Genomic DNA, 17,053 nt, shown 5'->3' with positions numbered 1-17,053 from the left:
CACATAATACACCTAGTGGGTTAGATTTTAATTTTCATGCTTCTACAATAGGGTAAATGTTTGGATTAGTTGTTTTTTAGGGCAAATTGTGTTTCTAATCCATCGAAATTAAATTTGACATTCAAAACCCTGGCTTTCAATAATATTTTGCTTTGGTCCATAACCTTTCAACAATATTTTATTTTAGTTCTTATCTCAGAACAAAATTTATTACTTGATTTTAGTTCATCTGTGTTCCCGTACATTATAAATTTATTTATAATTAGTCTTTTATTCATCTTATACTTTTAATTTAATGGTACAAATTCTAAATAAAGGTGGGATTGAGATTGGCGCAATAGATGATATAGGGCGCTAGTTCACAAATATTTGTTATTTAAACATAAAAACACACTAGATCTACTCAATAATTTACTCATGAACAGTAAATATATTTTGAAACTAAAGTGAAATTAACCATTGTAAAAGTTCAGAGTCACTAACATCTGTATTGAAATTTTGAGGACCAAAATAATAATTTACTGAAAAGTTCAGCAGAACTAGTGTAATTTACCTAGGGGTGAAAGTGGGTTGTAGTGTCCCGGGAGTTTGGTATCGGATTGGCTATAGTTTTAGCGATTGCTCGACACATCTGGAGAGTGTCGGACTGAATCGGAATCGTTTTTTTACAAATGGATGCAGAAACAGACTTGGTTTACTCAAATAAGTAAAACTGAAATTTTGCCAGTTTCGGGCGCCCAGAACTTGGCTTGGATCGCCCAGAACTGAGTGCTGAATTGAACTGAAACCGGAAGCCAATTCGGATCCTGTTTCCGGGCGCCCGGTTGTGGGCTCGAATGTTTACCTTGGAAATATCGTTTACGTTGACACGTGTTTTGTGGTAGGTGAGGTACGCCAGACCACGTTAAGGACACACCATACCGCAGGCGGAGGAACCGAAGAGGGAGCTTTGTATGGCCTGGAGGTTTCGGCGCCCAGAAGTGGGTTCCGGGCGCCCGAAAGTGCTCGTTTCTGCAGGAACAGTAGATTAGTCTTTTCTGTTCCTTAGGGTTTTTGTACCATTCCACCTCCCTATAAAAGCTTGGGTGCGATCCTCTGAGAAACTTTTTCACCCTTCTTCATAGTGGAGCCTCGAATTTGCATTTTAGCCCATCTAAAGTCTCCAATTTACCCAATTCCACCTAAAGGATTTCAGTTCCAGCAGAGTTCCAGCAGCGATCGTCAACGTTTTGGCTCGTGTCCGACGTAGGAAGATCGGATTGCTGCGAAACTTAGTTTGGTGATTAGCTAACTTCTTGGAGATTTCGCGAGGCCAATTTGACAGCATTTGATTGAGGTTTGTTTAGTTAATTTGGCGTTTCTCTGTACTGTTGGTATTTTTGAGCCGAATTTGAGATTTTATTGGTTTTCTTGATTCAACCCTTGGAGGAAGCTGGATTTGCGGCCAGAGGATGTTGTTCCATCATATTCTACTAGTTTTGGGACTTTTCTTCACCTGAATTGGAGATTAGAAGGTAAAGTTGACATTGAATTGAAGGAAATTAAGTTTAAGTGCTGAATTTTTGGTATATTGATGGAATTTGGTGTTTTTGTGTTCTAGTGCTATTAGAAGGTTGCTGATTCTAAGCTGTTCATGGTAGGGCCTCCCCTTGTGACTTCTGGCAGTGGTCGGACTCGCACTAGAGATGGGTTAATGTGAAGCTTTCCGAATTCTGCGGATTTTCTCCTAAGTCTAGTTGTTGTCAGTATGTATTATTAGTCTTTGTCGATTATATTAATTAGCTCAAACTCATTGATTTTCATACTTTTGGAATCTGAATTTGAAGCTTTGAATATTAGATAATTATACATGTTAGACTTGGATTTGACGTAGGAGAAAATTATCGATTCTACACCGTCACTTTCTGAAACTATCAGATTTAGCTCTAGGAGCCGTAGTTTGTTTGTATCGCCGCAATTTGTGTGCGATGGATACCCAGAATAGTGTAGAATGATATTACGCTCGTGCTGAGATGCCGAGTTTATTTTTATTGTATTGTATAGACTGTTCTGGACTGTCGGATGCCATTGTGGTTGACAGTGGACCCAAATTGCTGTTTTTGCATCAGATTGTGCCGAGGATATGTTTAGTATGATTGTTAGACCAGTTAGACCCTTCTGTTTTGATTATAGTCTGTGAGAGCCTGATTGAGCTCGGTAGAGACACGCTTGTATACTCGGTTGGGTAGCACCTACGAGTGCTACTCCGGAGTCGGGCTTAATGCTTTTGCGTTGTTGTCTGTTTGTCCTGGTTGGACTTGCTCTCCGCTGACGGCCCAGCGTGGTGGTAGTTAGTGTAGCTTCGGCAGGCGGGACGGATGTGTTCACAATCCCTAGTGAGATTGGGTCAGAGATTGCATTTTCTACAGGTAGTTATTGTTGGATCATGATAGTATAGTGGCATATAACTATAGATTATTTTCAGTTTCTTTACTATCATTGAGCATATCTTCTGGTAACTTAGTGGGTGAGCCATTGAGGTCAGTAGCAGTACCCACTGAGGACTACTTCTTTTTGCAATAGTTCTTACACCCAGTGGGTGACTCTTTTTGTAGAGCTTTCTCCTTCGGCTGCTGCTATTGTGGATACAGATCGTGGAAAGGGAGCCGCGAGTTAGATCTCTTCTCGTGTTGCTGCTGAGTTAGAGATATACCCACTACAGGTAGTGTTAGTTTTTGGGTTCTTATACATACTGATGTTAGTAACTTGCTCCAGCGAGTGTTTTGTATCAGGATACTATGTATGTATGTTGAACCGATGTTATTTATATATGTTTTTTTTTTAGCAGCTCTATACTACTGGTTGTAGTATTATACGATTAAAGGTACAGGTACAGCTATCGCTTCGTATACAGAAAATTTCTTTCTATACGGCGGATTTGTCGGCGTGCCCAAGAAAACAAGTAATCCGAGGGGTGACAAGAGTAGAAAAAACTTCGATCGAATTCTTTGATCTGATGCGAATACGAATGTCAAAATTATACCTTGGCCGAATTTGAATTCGAATTCGAATATTATATTTATAATATTTTAAAATTCAGATTTGGATACAGATATATTAAAATATTTCGAGTTTGGATTCCATTTCGAATATCCGAAAATTAATGTATATTATTAATTCATATATTGTGGAAAAATAAAAAAGTGTGTGGTGTAGCTTAGATGGTAAAGAGTTTTCTCATATATAAGGGCTGTGAAATTCGATCCTCCACACCTCAAATTATAATAATTATTATTTAAATTTAGATATAGTTTTGTCAAATATTGGATTGTACCGACCATTTTTACCCCTAAATTTATCCTAAATTTACTTTTCTTTCCTATTATTCAAAAACCTACACTTTGCCCCCTTAAAAAATAAAAAATGTTCACTTCGGATCCCATCATCAGTGTTCCGTTAAAATTTCGCTTATATCTTTTTTTTTATACCCAAAATATTCCTGAAATTCTCATTTATGCCCACACACATACCCTCGGCTGCAGCCCCCGCCCCCGCCCCTACCCCTCTTCCATGCCCAAACACACGCCCTTGCCGTCTTCTGCCGCCAGAATGAGCAAGATTGGAGAGGAGGAGATGAAGAAGATGAGCACAATTTGATCATTTTGTCACATCATATTTTTCTGTGAATATTCTTTATTTTTTAAAGGGGTAAAGTATAGATTTTTGAATGGCGAGAGAAATAAAAAAACGAATATTGACGGGAAAGTTTTATATAATTTAGCCTTAAAAATATAAGAGGAATGGTGATTCATTCCCGTTTAAGGTCCGTTTGGTTTAACGTAAAATCATGAAAAATAATTTTTCGTAGAAAAAAGGTTATACATTTTGTAATATTTAGTTTGCAGAATAAAAGAAAAAAGAGTAGATTTTCATTAATATTTGTTTGGTTTAAAAAAAAAATTTATATTTATTTAGTTCGGTGAAAAAAATAAATGAAAAAAAATTTACGCAACTTGAATTTTTATTTTTCGCTAAAAACCTGAATGAAAACTTTAATTTTCCTCCAAATCCATAAAAATACTTTTACAAAAAAATATTTTATGGCAGCCCAAACAAGCACAAAAGCATTTTTTTATGGCCAATTTGCACAAAAAATTCACATATTTTGGGCTTTTGCAAAATCGGGCCATTTTTTTGGTTTTTGCAGATTCGGTCCGCTTTTTCAGCAAACTGACCAAAATACTCTTATACATTTTTCTCTTTCCTCTTTCTCTCTCCTCTTTTTTTTCTCTCGTTCTTTTTTCTTTTTCTTCCCAGAGAGCGGCGAAGACGGAGCGGAGGTGCCCTTATACCTTTTCTTTTCTCTTTTTTCTCTCGTTCTTTTTTTACTTTCTCTTCCCAGAAGCGGCGAAGACAGAGCGGCGTCGCCGCCGGCGCCCCCACCTTCCTCGCCTCCGATCCCCCCAAGGCCGGGCTGTGACTTTTTTTTTTTTTTTTGCATTTTTCTTTTCTTTCTTCTCTGACTCTCCTCCACAGTTTTCCGACGACGGCGCGCTCTCTCGCTCTTCCCGTGCCCTTCTCATCTCTCCTTCTCCTCCTTACTCTGCTGCCTCCTACGACATGCATCTTCGCGACACGCGCGACGCCGACACCGGTGAAGATCACTGCGGCGCTGCAGCCTCGGAGTGGGGGTCTTTAGCGGGCGGCGTACCGACGCCGTGGCTATTGACAGAGAGGGGTGACAAAAAAAAAAAAAGAAACAGAAAAAAATAAAGATAAAAAAATATATAAAAAAAAGGATGAAGATGAAATTGTATCGTTAACTACAAAAAAAAATTACAAGTTTGCACTACTTAAGATGTAAAACTGCAGCTTTAAGATGAAAAAGTACACTCTTTAAATAAAAATTACACTCTTTGAAAGATATTTACACTGTTTCTCTTCTTATTGCACTCTTTCAGATATAAACTGCACCCACTAAGATAAAATTTACACTCTTTAAATAAAAGTTGTACCGTTTCTCCTCTTGTTGCACCGTTTCTCCTCTTGTTGCACAATTTCTCCTCTTGTTACACTGTTTTTTATCTTAAACTGCACCTATTTAAGAGATATTTATACTGCTTCTCCTCTTGTTGTACTGTTTCTCCTCTTGTTGCACTGTTTCTCCTCTTAAAAGAGGAGAAACAGTGCAACAAGAGGAGAAGCAGTATAAATATCTCTTAAAGATGTGCAGTTTAAAATGAAAAACAGTGTAACAAGAGGAGAAATGGTGCAACAAGAAAAAAACTGCATCCATTTATCTTAAACTGCACCTATTTAAGAGATATTTATACTGCTTCTCCTCTTGTTGCACTGTTTCTCCTCTTGTTGCACTGTTTCTCCTCTTTAAAGAGGAGAAACAGTGCAACAAGAGGAGAAACAGTGCAACAAGAGGAGAAGCAGTATAAATATCTCTTAAATGGGTGCAGTTTAAGATAAATGGGTGCAGTTTTTTTTCTTGTTGCACCATTTTTTCTCTTGTTACACTGTTTTTTATTTTAAACTACACATCTTTAACAGATATTTATACTGCTTCTCCTCTTGTTGCACTGTTTCTCCTCTTGTTGCACTGTTTCTCCTCTTTAAAGAGGAGAAACAGTGCAACAAGAGGAGAAACAGTGCAACAAGAGGAGAAGCAGTATAAATATCTGTTAAAGATGTGCAGTTTAAAATAAAAAACAGTCCGACCCCGTTCGCCGCGGCCGCTGCCGCTGCGGCGACGGGATCGGGCTGGGGGTCCGCGGCGGACGCGGCGTCTCGACGTCGTCGTGGGAGAAGCAGAGGCGCTGGTCGGCGGCTTCTGCGCGGCGGCGGGAGGAGGGGCGGCGCCGACGGAGAAGAACACGCGCGGCGTTGGTGCCGGCGCCGGTTGCGCTTCCGCCTCCCCCTCCTGCGCCCTGCCGCTCGGCCTCCCCCTCTTCTTCTTCGCCGTTGTCTTCTTCTCCGCATCCAGCCCGACCCCGTTCGCCGCGGCCGCTGCCGCCTCGGCGACGGGATCGGGCTGGGGGTTCGCGGCGGCGGAGTAGAGGAGGAGGGGGTCGCGGGTGGTGGAGATGATGGTGAGGAGGGAGGCGACGGTGAAGAAGGATGGTGAGGAGGGAGGCGACGGTGAAGAAGAAGGCGACGATCCGCCTTTTTTTTTTTGGCGAGAAAAAAAAAAAGAACGACAGAAACGAAGAGGAGAGAGAAAGAGGAAAGAGAAAAAGTAATAAGGGTAGTTTGGTCAGTTTGCTGAAAAAACGGACCAAATCTGCAAAAACGAAAAAGATGACCTGATTTTGCAAAAGCCCAAAATAAGTGAATTTTTTATGCAAAAAGACCTTTTTTTATACCCAAAAATACTTTTTGGCTCATTTTATGCAGAACCAGATGCTCCCTTAGCTCATTGTCTCCAAAAACTGCTTTTCTCATAAGAATTGGAATCGATTGAATTTTCCCTTAGCAGTTTTTGGCTAGTTTAAACTTTAACGTAGTAAACCAGAAGCTTTTCTCATTGATTTGGCTGGATCGGACATGAAACAAGCAGCCCAAGCCACGGATATATCATAATCTCTATGTTATAGTCTTAACTAGGTAATTGCCAATCCTTTAAAATTGCTATATCAAGCAAAAAAAAAGATTTATTAACAGAAGCGACAACAAAATCAATCTAATTTAATTTAATTTATTTGCTCAGATAATAATAATAATAAAAAGCCTAAACTACTGCACGCCAAAAGGTGACTACATATCACGGAGTTCGACTGCGGTATCAAGCACAAATAGCCAATGAGCAACAGTAGGATCAAACCATACTTCATTTTTCAGATAACTTTGATACATCAGCAGTTAACAATCACAATAAGCAGAAGTTCAAAACCACAAAATCAGACCATAAAACACCGGATAAAAAGGTTATTAGAGGTTTAGAACTCCTGAAGTTTATGATCCTACTATTTTGAACCTTACAGCAACTTTGTTAACTTCAAAGATTTAGAAAAGAGAATCATATTTTACGACGTTCAAAAGTAGTATGTTCAGAAATCTTTCCAGAGTTCTACCCAACAAAACGACTTAATCATGCATTTTCTGGACCTCCGCCAGTTTGGTGCAACATAGCATCGATTTCGTCCCCATCCTCCATTTCCAGCTGAAAAGAAATCAGTAAATGAGAGACAAACTGTTAAAATTTGGTGATTAGTAAAATTACAGAATTCAGAGGTAAAAAAATGTTCCTAACTTACTTCGTCGGGGGTTTGCTCTGCGCGCAAGCGGCGGCCATCAAACAAGAAAGCGATAGCATTGAAATCCACTGATTGCCTGTCGCAGTACGCATTCATCAACTTCCGCATCTGCGTACTACGTTTGATCCTGAAGAATACTTCATTGCCATCCTGCATAACAAAGAAGAGTGCATCATAGCGAATTGAAAAATTTTTCTAAACAGTTCAATAGGTCTCTTCTTGCACCAACAAAAATTATTCCGATATAGTTAGTATTATTCTTGTATAAAGTAGAAAGATCAGACTGGATAGAGAGCATATTAAGCACCAAGTTTTGATCTCATGCAAATTTAGCTTCAGAAATTCAAAAAATAAAATTTCCAAATGTGCTCCATTGCAATAATATAATTACATAAAAGAACCTTAAATATATCTTAAAATAAAAAAAGTGACATAGTAAATAATATGGAATAACAAAATCTTTGCAGGATTCTACTGCACACTAATCATGGCAAAATTAACAATAAAGCAGTGGTTATATGTTTGGGAAAATGCACAAATCTCCACAACATTAAGGCCATCTTTGGATGTCAAAACAAATTAGATAACTGATATGCTATGAATTCTCCTCTTTTTTTTTTGGTGATTAAAAGTTAAAGAGTTTGATTTTAGCTCCATGAAAGGTCTTGACGATCATGATTTGGTGAGATAGTGTATTTTACTTACGAAGTTATCTTATTCTAGAAAAATGAGCAGAAACAAATGAAATAAGCCTAAGTAGACATTTGATCATATTCATTCACCAAATACTACAAACTTCTCGAGTAAATGATAGAGATATGCTGAACAAGATGTTCAAGCATCCACATTGGCCCTAAAGGGTGATCCCGTGCAAAGAATGGAGGGGCTCACAAAAAAAAAAAAAAAACTGTAATCACCATCTTATTTTCCCATTATGACAAGGCAACTCGTTCAAAATAAAGAAGGTTCTATGACTCATTTTGATTTAGCTATCAAACTTCCAAAAATTTTGAGCTTACTATCTAGTATCTAATTCTAACCTTTTAATTCATTTGATTTGAGATAACTCTCACACTTCAAAATTTGAATGTGTTATTTATTTATACAGGCTTGATTATTACACTTCAAATTTTAAATGCGTCATTTACTTTCATGGGCTTGATTAGTATATGTTATGTAATTCATGTGACTATAAAACCGTCAAAGTAAAAAGCCTAATTTTTATACTGAAGAAACCATCAAATAGGATAAATCAAATAAATCGAAAGACTAAATACCACAATCAAAACTTTAAAAGGTTGGGCACTTAAATCAAAACAGATGAAAGTTCAGATGAGTTTTATACAATTTTACCAATAAAAAATCCACTTAACCCTTATGTCGAGATGATTTATGAAATGAACAACACACCAGTAATTTGGTATCACAATGGCTAGTTTGGAAAAAGATACTAATCGCTCTTTAAACTGAATTCAAATTCCACACAAACCAAATTATCAAATTTAACTCCCGATACAAACCCATCACACATTCTCAGTCACCTTTCCACAAATTGTTCACTTAAGAGTATTGCAAAATATAATTTTAACAACAAATTCCGCTCCAAATAACCAAAGAAAAATAGCAATCAAAGCCAAAAATAATTTACATTTTGTTTCTTTGAAACCCAAGCGAAACTCAATTATTCTTTCTTATAAACCCTAATAAAGTTCCAATCTTCTCCCAACTAACCAATCTCCCATCTGAATTCAAAATTCTACACAACCAAATCATCAAATTTACCTCGCTACATAAATCCGCAACCCAAAAAATTGCATTTTGATCTCCTACCGAACACAATTACTAGCAAATTACACAGTCGCACTCACTTTCGCACATATTCTCCGCAAAATAACCATAGGAAAACAACAATCGAATCCATAAATAACCTAAAATTTGTTTCTCGGAACCCGTAGCAAAACATCATTATTCTTTCGTATAAACCCTAAAAAAGCTCAAATTTTCTCCAACAAACATCAGATGAGCGAGCAATCCATCACAATCGAACAAATTAATCACCAAAAAATTGAGATCGAAACGAATACCTGACCCTTGACTTTGAGATTGATGTGGGCCGATTGATCGCCCGGTTTCTTGTCCTCCTCTCCCGCTCCCGACATTTCCAACCTCCACTCTCTCTCTAAACCCCCTATCCTCTTCAATCTCCCTCTATTTTGCCTTTCTCCAAATCGAAATCAAAACCCTCCTCCTCCTCGCTTTCTTTGGGCTAGGGTTAGGGTTTCACGGCGCCTCGTATATCTTCGATCTCCTCTCTCTCTCCTTGTCACTCTCCTGTCTTTTCAGTGGCCAAAACACACCACCTTCAAATACCTTTTTTTTTTTTTATTACTTCCAAAAATCCATAATTTGCTTGATATACCGAGGAAAAAAATATACTGTATCACATTTGCATTAAATCATCAATAACAAATTAATTATATATTTTTAAAAAATAATATAATAAAAATAATTTTTATTAATTATGATGAGGCAGGTGAATTCAAAAAAATAATCCTATTGATTGAAAACATCACGTCAGCAAGCATTTTAAATTTTTTTCTTTTGAGTACCCTGTAGTCGGCATATGTCAATATTCTTTGTAATTTTTTATAAATTATGACTAGTGTTGAACCACTTTTGAATCAGCCTTTCAAAAGATGAAAAATAAAAAATAAAAAAAGAGACATTTTATTATACCTAATTTTGGACCCCTTACAGAATATTAGAGATGAAAACTACTTATTGGGCCAAATTTTGAGCTAGCCCATAAAGACGACATACGAACAAGATACATGTAAGATATATTTTATTAGGCCAATATTTAGGTTCATGTATAAATTATTAATAGGAGGCACCTTTCATTATAACAGATTTTGATCCATATTCAATTAATGTTGGGCTTGGCAAAAGAGAAAGGTTAAAAAAAAAATCCTGACAACTTCCCACTACTCAGTATTATCTCATTTCATGAACCCGTTCAAGTCTAAAACAAACTCCCCAAACTCATCATTATTTCACTATCTATTAACTATCCCATTACTCCACTATTTATTAACCACCCATTACCCCACCACCCACTCCACTACTCACCCAAAAATAACGGGCTCGTCTAGCATTAAGCACAGTTTATAAAAAGAGGAGTGGATAGAGAATTAAAAAAAAAATAATCATCAACCTATTTTACCATGTAACCCCAACTTCCTATTTTCCTCTCACGTATGTTAACAGAGAAGAGGAAAAAGAAGTTTTCCTTCGTCGCTGTCACCCAACGTCGCCACCACCCCAAGCACCAATATTGTGGCAATCTGCGACTTTCACATTGCCACGGCCCAACGACGACGCTCTAACTCGTGTGCCGCTGCGGCTCGACTTTGACGCGTCCAACTCGCGTGCCGTTGCAAACCAACATCAACGCCTTCAACCCGCGCGCCGCACCAAACTACCCCACACATCTATGGCGAGCTCCAGCGGCGACGTGATTGAGGCTGCCTGCCGCGGAGTTCAACTGTGGCGTCCCCATGGCCTTCAAGCCCGATACAACCGTGGGCCATAACTTTGGTATAACTTTGGTGTGGTCACGATCTCTACATCGAACACAGCCGCGACCTCCAATTCAGTTGTCATCACGGGTCCCAACCTGATGTAGAAGTGACCTCTAGTTGAGGAGTCACCAAAGCTGCAACCTCTAACACTATGCATTCGATCTATCACCTGTTAGCTGAAATACCCAAGGCAAATCTTTGCTCTGTTAGGTTTTGGTTAGATTTGTAATTGAATCACATTTGGATAATAATTAATATTTAAATCTGTTTGAGATAAATTAAGATTTAAATATTAATTAGATGATAAACCTAACTAGATTAGGATTAATATTTAAATCTATTAGAGATTAATTAAGATAGATTTAGATATTAATTGGAGTAGAAATCCTAAATATATTAAGATTGGGGTACGTTTTAGTCGAGGCTTATAAATAGCTCTTTGTGGGTTTGCTTTTGAGGTGAAATACGGGAGAGAGAGAGAGAGTCTCTTGGGTTGCCGTACCAGAGAGAGAAAAAGAGAGAGAGAGTTATTTAATTATGCTTTGAGTGCACCTAGTGCACGGGTGCATGTGAAGGATTGTCTTCTTTATGGATTTATAGAAGACGAGAGAAGGGTAGAAAAGATTCAGAAAGAGGGCTCGGGTTGTAGCTACTCTGTGCAGAAGAGGAGTCAGGTGTAATCTTCTCTTATTTAACGAATCTTCTTTTACTCGTATATTTTCTGTTTTTTTGGTATTTCTCTCTTTTATGATTGTATCAGCTTTTGCTGAGGAGACGGGTTTATGGTAAAAACCCGATTCGACGCTTCCGTTGCGGAATCCCAACAATCGATACCGGATCCACAGCAGTCGGTATCGGAGCGGGTTGCGGATTCACGAGATCCGGTACCGGGGCGAGTACCGGATTCCCAACAAGTGGTATCAGAGCCGAAGGTTACCGATCTGCAGGAGAGATCGACGGAGATGGCCACGAAATTCGAAATCGAGAAGTTCGACGGCAAGAACAATTTCGGATTATGGCAAATTAAAGTACGAGCGATCCTCGTACAGCAAGAATTGGACGAGACGTTGAACGGGAAGGAGGCGAAGCCGGCGGAGGTCACGGATGCGGCATGGACGAAGATGGAGCGGAAGGCGCTGAGTACGCTTCATCTATCATTAGCAGATGAGGTTCTTTACAATGTAGCCGGCGAGACGACACCGGCGAAATTGTGGAAGAAATTGGAAGATCTGTACATGACCAAATCCCTGACGAACAGATTGTATCTGAAGCAGCGACTGTTTACGTTGCGGATGCAAGAAGCGGCGAGCCTACATGATCATCTAAATGAGTTCAACAAGGTGGTGGCCCAGTTGACCAGCATCGGAGTCAATCTGGATGACGAAGACAAGGCGTTGATCCTACTATCTTCGCTACCGACGACATATGAGCATCTGGTGACCACGTTGCTTTATGGCAAGGAGTCCATAAGCGTGGAGGTGGTCACGGCGGCGCTTCTCTCGAACGAGATGCGGAAGATGACTCAGGAGTCTAGCACGCAAAGTCAGGATGTAGGACTGGTGGTGACTGCGAAGAAGGAGGCAAGAATATCGGCGACCGGATATCGACAGAAAAAATCGCTATCTGAGGTAGAATGCTTTTACTGTCACAGGAAGGAGCATATCAAGCGCAATTGTCGAAAACTTCAGGATGATTTGAAGAAGTTAAAGCGACAGAAGGAGCAAACTGTCGTGAACCAGGACGAGATGGTATCAGCGACGGCGCAGACAGCAGAGTCGGAGATGATCGATTCTGATGTATTGTATGCGGCGACCGGAGGTGCGAAAATTTCGGACGATGCGTGGGTGCTCGATTCGGCGTATTCTTTTCACGTATGCCCGGAGAAGGAGTCTTTTGCCACCTATAGGCGGATCAAGGTGGAAAGGCTCTTCATGGGGAACGGGACGGCGTGCAAAGTTTTGGGAGTCGGCATGGTGAAGATCGAATGCACGATGGGGTCGTGAGGACGCTGACAGGCTGTTCGGCACGTTCTTGGATTGAAGCGGATTTGATCTCGTTAGGCGCATTGGATCGAAGGTTGCGATATTTCGGCTTCAGGTGGAGCTATGAGGGTCCGAAAACGAGTCGGGTTTGTTTGTGCGAGGCGAACAAGCGTGGGAACTTATACGTTCTGAACGGAAGCACAGTCAGAACAGAGAGCGAAGACTGTTTGGGTTCCAAAAGTTCGCGGAGGAGGCAGTCGCTCGAAACGCAACAGCGACGGATGCGGCGACATCGAGCCGAGGAGACAAGCTCAAGTGCGGAGCTTGCATGGTGAGCTCGACGTTGACGGTTTAAGATTACAAATCCAACCAAGGTGAGGAGTGTTGGTTTTGGGTTAGATTTGTAATTGAATCCTATTTGGATAATGAATTAATATTTAAATCTGTTTGAGATAAATTAAGATTTAAATTTAATTAGATGATAAACCTAACTAGATTAGGATTAATATTTTAAATCTATTAGAGATTAATTAAGATAGATTTAGATATTATGGAGTAAATCCTAAAATATTAGATTGGGGTACGTTTTTAGTGGGGTCTTATAAATAGCTTTTGTGGGTTTGACTTTTGAGGTGAAATACGGAGAGAGAGAGAGAGTCTCTTGGTTGCCATCCATAGAGAGAAAAAGAGAGAGAGAGTTATTTAATTATGCTTGAGTGACACTATGTCGAACTGTGGCATGTGAAGGATTTCTTTATGTGGGTTTATAGAAGACGAGAGAATGGTAGAAAAGATTCAGAAAGAGGGCTCGGGTTGTAGCTACTCTGTGCAGAAGAGGAGTCAGTGTAATTTTCTTATTTAACGAATCTTCTTTTACTCGTATATTTCTGTTTTTTTTGTGTTCTCTCTTTTATGATGTATCAGCTTTTGCTGAGGAGACGTCGTTATATGGTAAAAACCCGATCGACCGCTTCCGTGCCGGAATCCAACAATCGAACCGGATGCCACAGCAGCGGTATCGGAGGGGTTGCGGATTCACGAGATCCAGGTACCGGGGCGTAGGTATCGGAATTCCCATGACTGCGACCATTTGCGGGTGCCCATCCGACAAAAACATGGAGATCACCGACGCGCGTCGTTTTCTGCTTGGCGCTCTTGCCCGTCGGCGGAAGAAAAGATTTGGTGATATTGTCGTGTCCTTGGTCGTCGACAAGTAGTACGGAAATGGCGGGACCACTTCTGACCACACATCGACAACCACGTTGTTTGAGAAGGAATCTCTGGTATATCCGCTGGTTGCTTAGTCGCGGCGGAAAGAAGATTCGTAACTATGGGATGCGTGCGTTTGGCGCTTAGCTTGCGGCGAAAAGGAGATTAATTGATACATTATCCCGTCTTGGCGATTTAGCGCCGGCGAAATAGAATGATTTGATAATTACTCTGTTCTTGAGTCTTAGCGCGCGGAGAAGAGATTTTATAATAATCTATTGGCGTTGCACCAAGGAGGAGTGCAATTTTGGGTTCAAATTAGGGGACCAATTCAGGCATCTATAAGATCCAAAAAGCTGCATGCTAGATGCTGTTAGCTTCGATTGAAGAGTCTCAAATTAAGACTTTTGGAGAATTAGAATTTGGTGGCAATTATGACTTGCAATTATGATGAGTTGATATAGGACTGGGTGTGGGGCCAATAATGTCACGCCCCGGATTACACTTTCCGGGGCGGCGCGCCGACAAATCCGCGTTATAAAAGAAATTTTTCTGTATACGAAGCGATAGCCTGTACCTGTTAAAACTCGAACTCAGATTACGGAAGCTGAATATTTATGAGCTGATAGAAAAAAGAAGCTATACAAACTGTTGTTCAATATAATGTACCAAATCAAAATACAAAGTAGCTGCACTGCGAGTTAAGTTCACTTATGTACATAACTCGAAACAAACAATCTACTGCAGTAGCGCGTGCTTAAACTCTGTCAGTGGGTTATGCTTAAACTCACACGCCCTTGCTCGATCATGATCCGCGGGTTAAGGCCGCTAGAGCGAACTGTGGCTTGCAAACAGAGTGTAACAAACCTGGGGCGTTGAGATACTAGCTGAAAACGAAGTATCAATCAGTGTGGAACGCAAAACACATGGGTCACCCACTAAGTTCTACAGAAGGGGCAGCAATGTAGGAAGCAGAGTCAACCACGCCTATACAAACTCATACACTATATTTCTTCTACCTAACCTAACTGCTAGAAAATGTACATAATCTGACCCAATCCAATCGGGATCTGTCCATGATTGTACCGTCCGCCTGGGACGTGAATAACGCTCCCCGTTGCGCTATCAGGCTCTATCCACACTATAACTGGTCGTTGCGAGAGCAAGTTCCGAACTGGCAGCCGATGAGCGCGACCAATGCTCGAAAGACATAAGCCTGATCGGAGTGGGCACTCGCGTTGCGTGCGTACCCACCCCAATCAATTGTCAACCACCCGTGATTCGATCCGAATTCACCGCGTGGTGTCACCTTAACTCCCCGCATGAACATCTCCCAGCGTTAGTCACCCACGCTCTCCGACCAGGGCTAGCATCGGCCCAAATTCCGCTTCCTTCGAGTAGCAGGTTATTCTTTGTCGAGCTGCAAACCAGGCTCAACTAGCCAAAGTCAATGTGAACTAGGGTCAAAACAGGTTACAAACCAAACCAGTCGCTCCTCCGGCATAATCTTGTGACCTAAAAAGAATCTTGGGTCCACCGCTAACCGACGGAGCGACACCAACGACCCGAAAAAGCCTAATATCTTTTTTATTTTTTTCTTTTCTTTTTTTACTAAAAAATAAGCTCGGCCCTCAACGAGCGTAAATGTCATCTTTAAACTACCCACAGGTATCACGATAATACTGCAAACGATTACAATCGATTTTCGGTTTCTGTAGCTAAATTTGGTAGTTTAAGCATCATGAGGGAGTCAAAAACGAGGCGGTTTTCTCCTGTCAAATTTCAAGTCCAACATGTATAAATATAAATATTCTCACTCTTCAGCATGCTTTTTAATATTCATATTACGTCAGAATGCTAATCGCATGAATTAAAGCAGAGTGATATACAATAAGTCGAAACCTCAATCACGTCGATAAACATGCACTTAGGAAGCGAAACGATGATATCCACGTCGAGAGAAAAATCTTAGGCAGCCGAGAAGGTCACTCACGCTGCCGGAAACACCCCTGACCTGCGAACACATTTCACACCTGCTTACGCAAGCAAGATCAAAATCAGGATCTAGACTTCAAATCACCAAAAACAACTAACAAAATCAATTTAGACACTTAAGCTTGGATTTATCCAACTTCAGATGGTCAACTCACCTAATGAGCTCCAATTTCGGGTTGAGGAAGATTTCCAAATCAGCAAATACGATGCGGTGATCAATCTCAGGTCAAAATCCTATTGCCAACAAAGATAGAAACCATCAGAAAACTAAAAATCCATTTTCAGCTAAAAGACAGCAGTCCAGAAAACTCAATTCGACAAGTTATACCTTCCAACCAAATCTGCAATTTAGGACTTCGTGCGATCCTCTGGAAAGTCTAGAATCAGCAAACCCAAACAAATGTTTTGTCGAAATTCCGACTTTCCTACGTTGCGCACGAGCCCAACACTGGCGGGTCGCCGCTGAAAGAAACTGCAGAAATCCAGCATCTCTCAAGATGGATCAATGGATGTTTGATGCCAATTTGAGGAAATCGAGGGTAGAGATGCTGCCTAAGAGGGGATTTCTTGTGGAAGAAGGGAGGAAAAGAGCAGCAAAGGGGCGTATTCCATCTATTTATAGAGAGTTAAAATGATCCAGAAAGCCTCAGGAACTCAAGCTGCTATCCAGTGTCCCTACAGAAACGGGCATTTCTGGGCGCCCGGAACTATGTTCTGGGCGACCAGAACATCCGGCCTGCACAAAACGGGCTCCTCGGACTCTCCGCCCGCGGTGTGCTGCGCCCGTAAATGGCTCCGGCGGAACTCACCTACCGCCTGCCACGCGTCGAAGCAAGCGATATTCACGATGTCGAATTTCCGGACCCACATCTGGGCGCCCGGAACATGGGATCCGAATTGGTTTCCAGTTTCAGTTAAATTCAACACTCAGTTCTGGGCGACCCTAAAAATGTTCTGGGCGCCCGAATCTGACAAAACTCCAATTTTGCTTATTTGAGTGCGCCGAGTCCAATTCTGCATCCAATTCGTGCAGAATTGACTCCGA

At 40.7% G+C, this 17,053-nt stretch overlaps 1 protein-coding gene across 1 annotated transcript; it reads right to left on the bottom strand.

Moving 5' to 3' along the window:
• LOC109723569 (small ubiquitin-related modifier 2) lies at positions 6,798–9,594 on the bottom strand. The gene is made up of 3 exons (XM_020251997.1): positions 9,326–9,594; positions 7,242–7,391; positions 6,798–7,147 (listed from the first exon to the last, which is right to left on the bottom strand). The coding sequence occupies exons 1-3, from the start codon at positions 9,398–9,400 to the stop codon at positions 7,076–7,078; spliced, it is 297 nt and encodes a 98-aa protein (XP_020107586.1). The 5' UTR covers positions 9,401–9,594; the 3' UTR covers positions 6,798–7,075.

This window comes from Ananas comosus, linkage group 17 (genome assembly GCF_001540865.1).
Source record: "Ananas comosus cultivar F153 linkage group 17, ASM154086v1, whole genome shotgun sequence".
Classification (NCBI taxonomy): domain Eukaryota; kingdom Viridiplantae; phylum Streptophyta; class Magnoliopsida; order Poales; family Bromeliaceae; genus Ananas; species Ananas comosus.
Note: the sequence above shows the minus strand (reverse complement) of the source record. Positions and strands in the feature narration are given on the sequence as shown.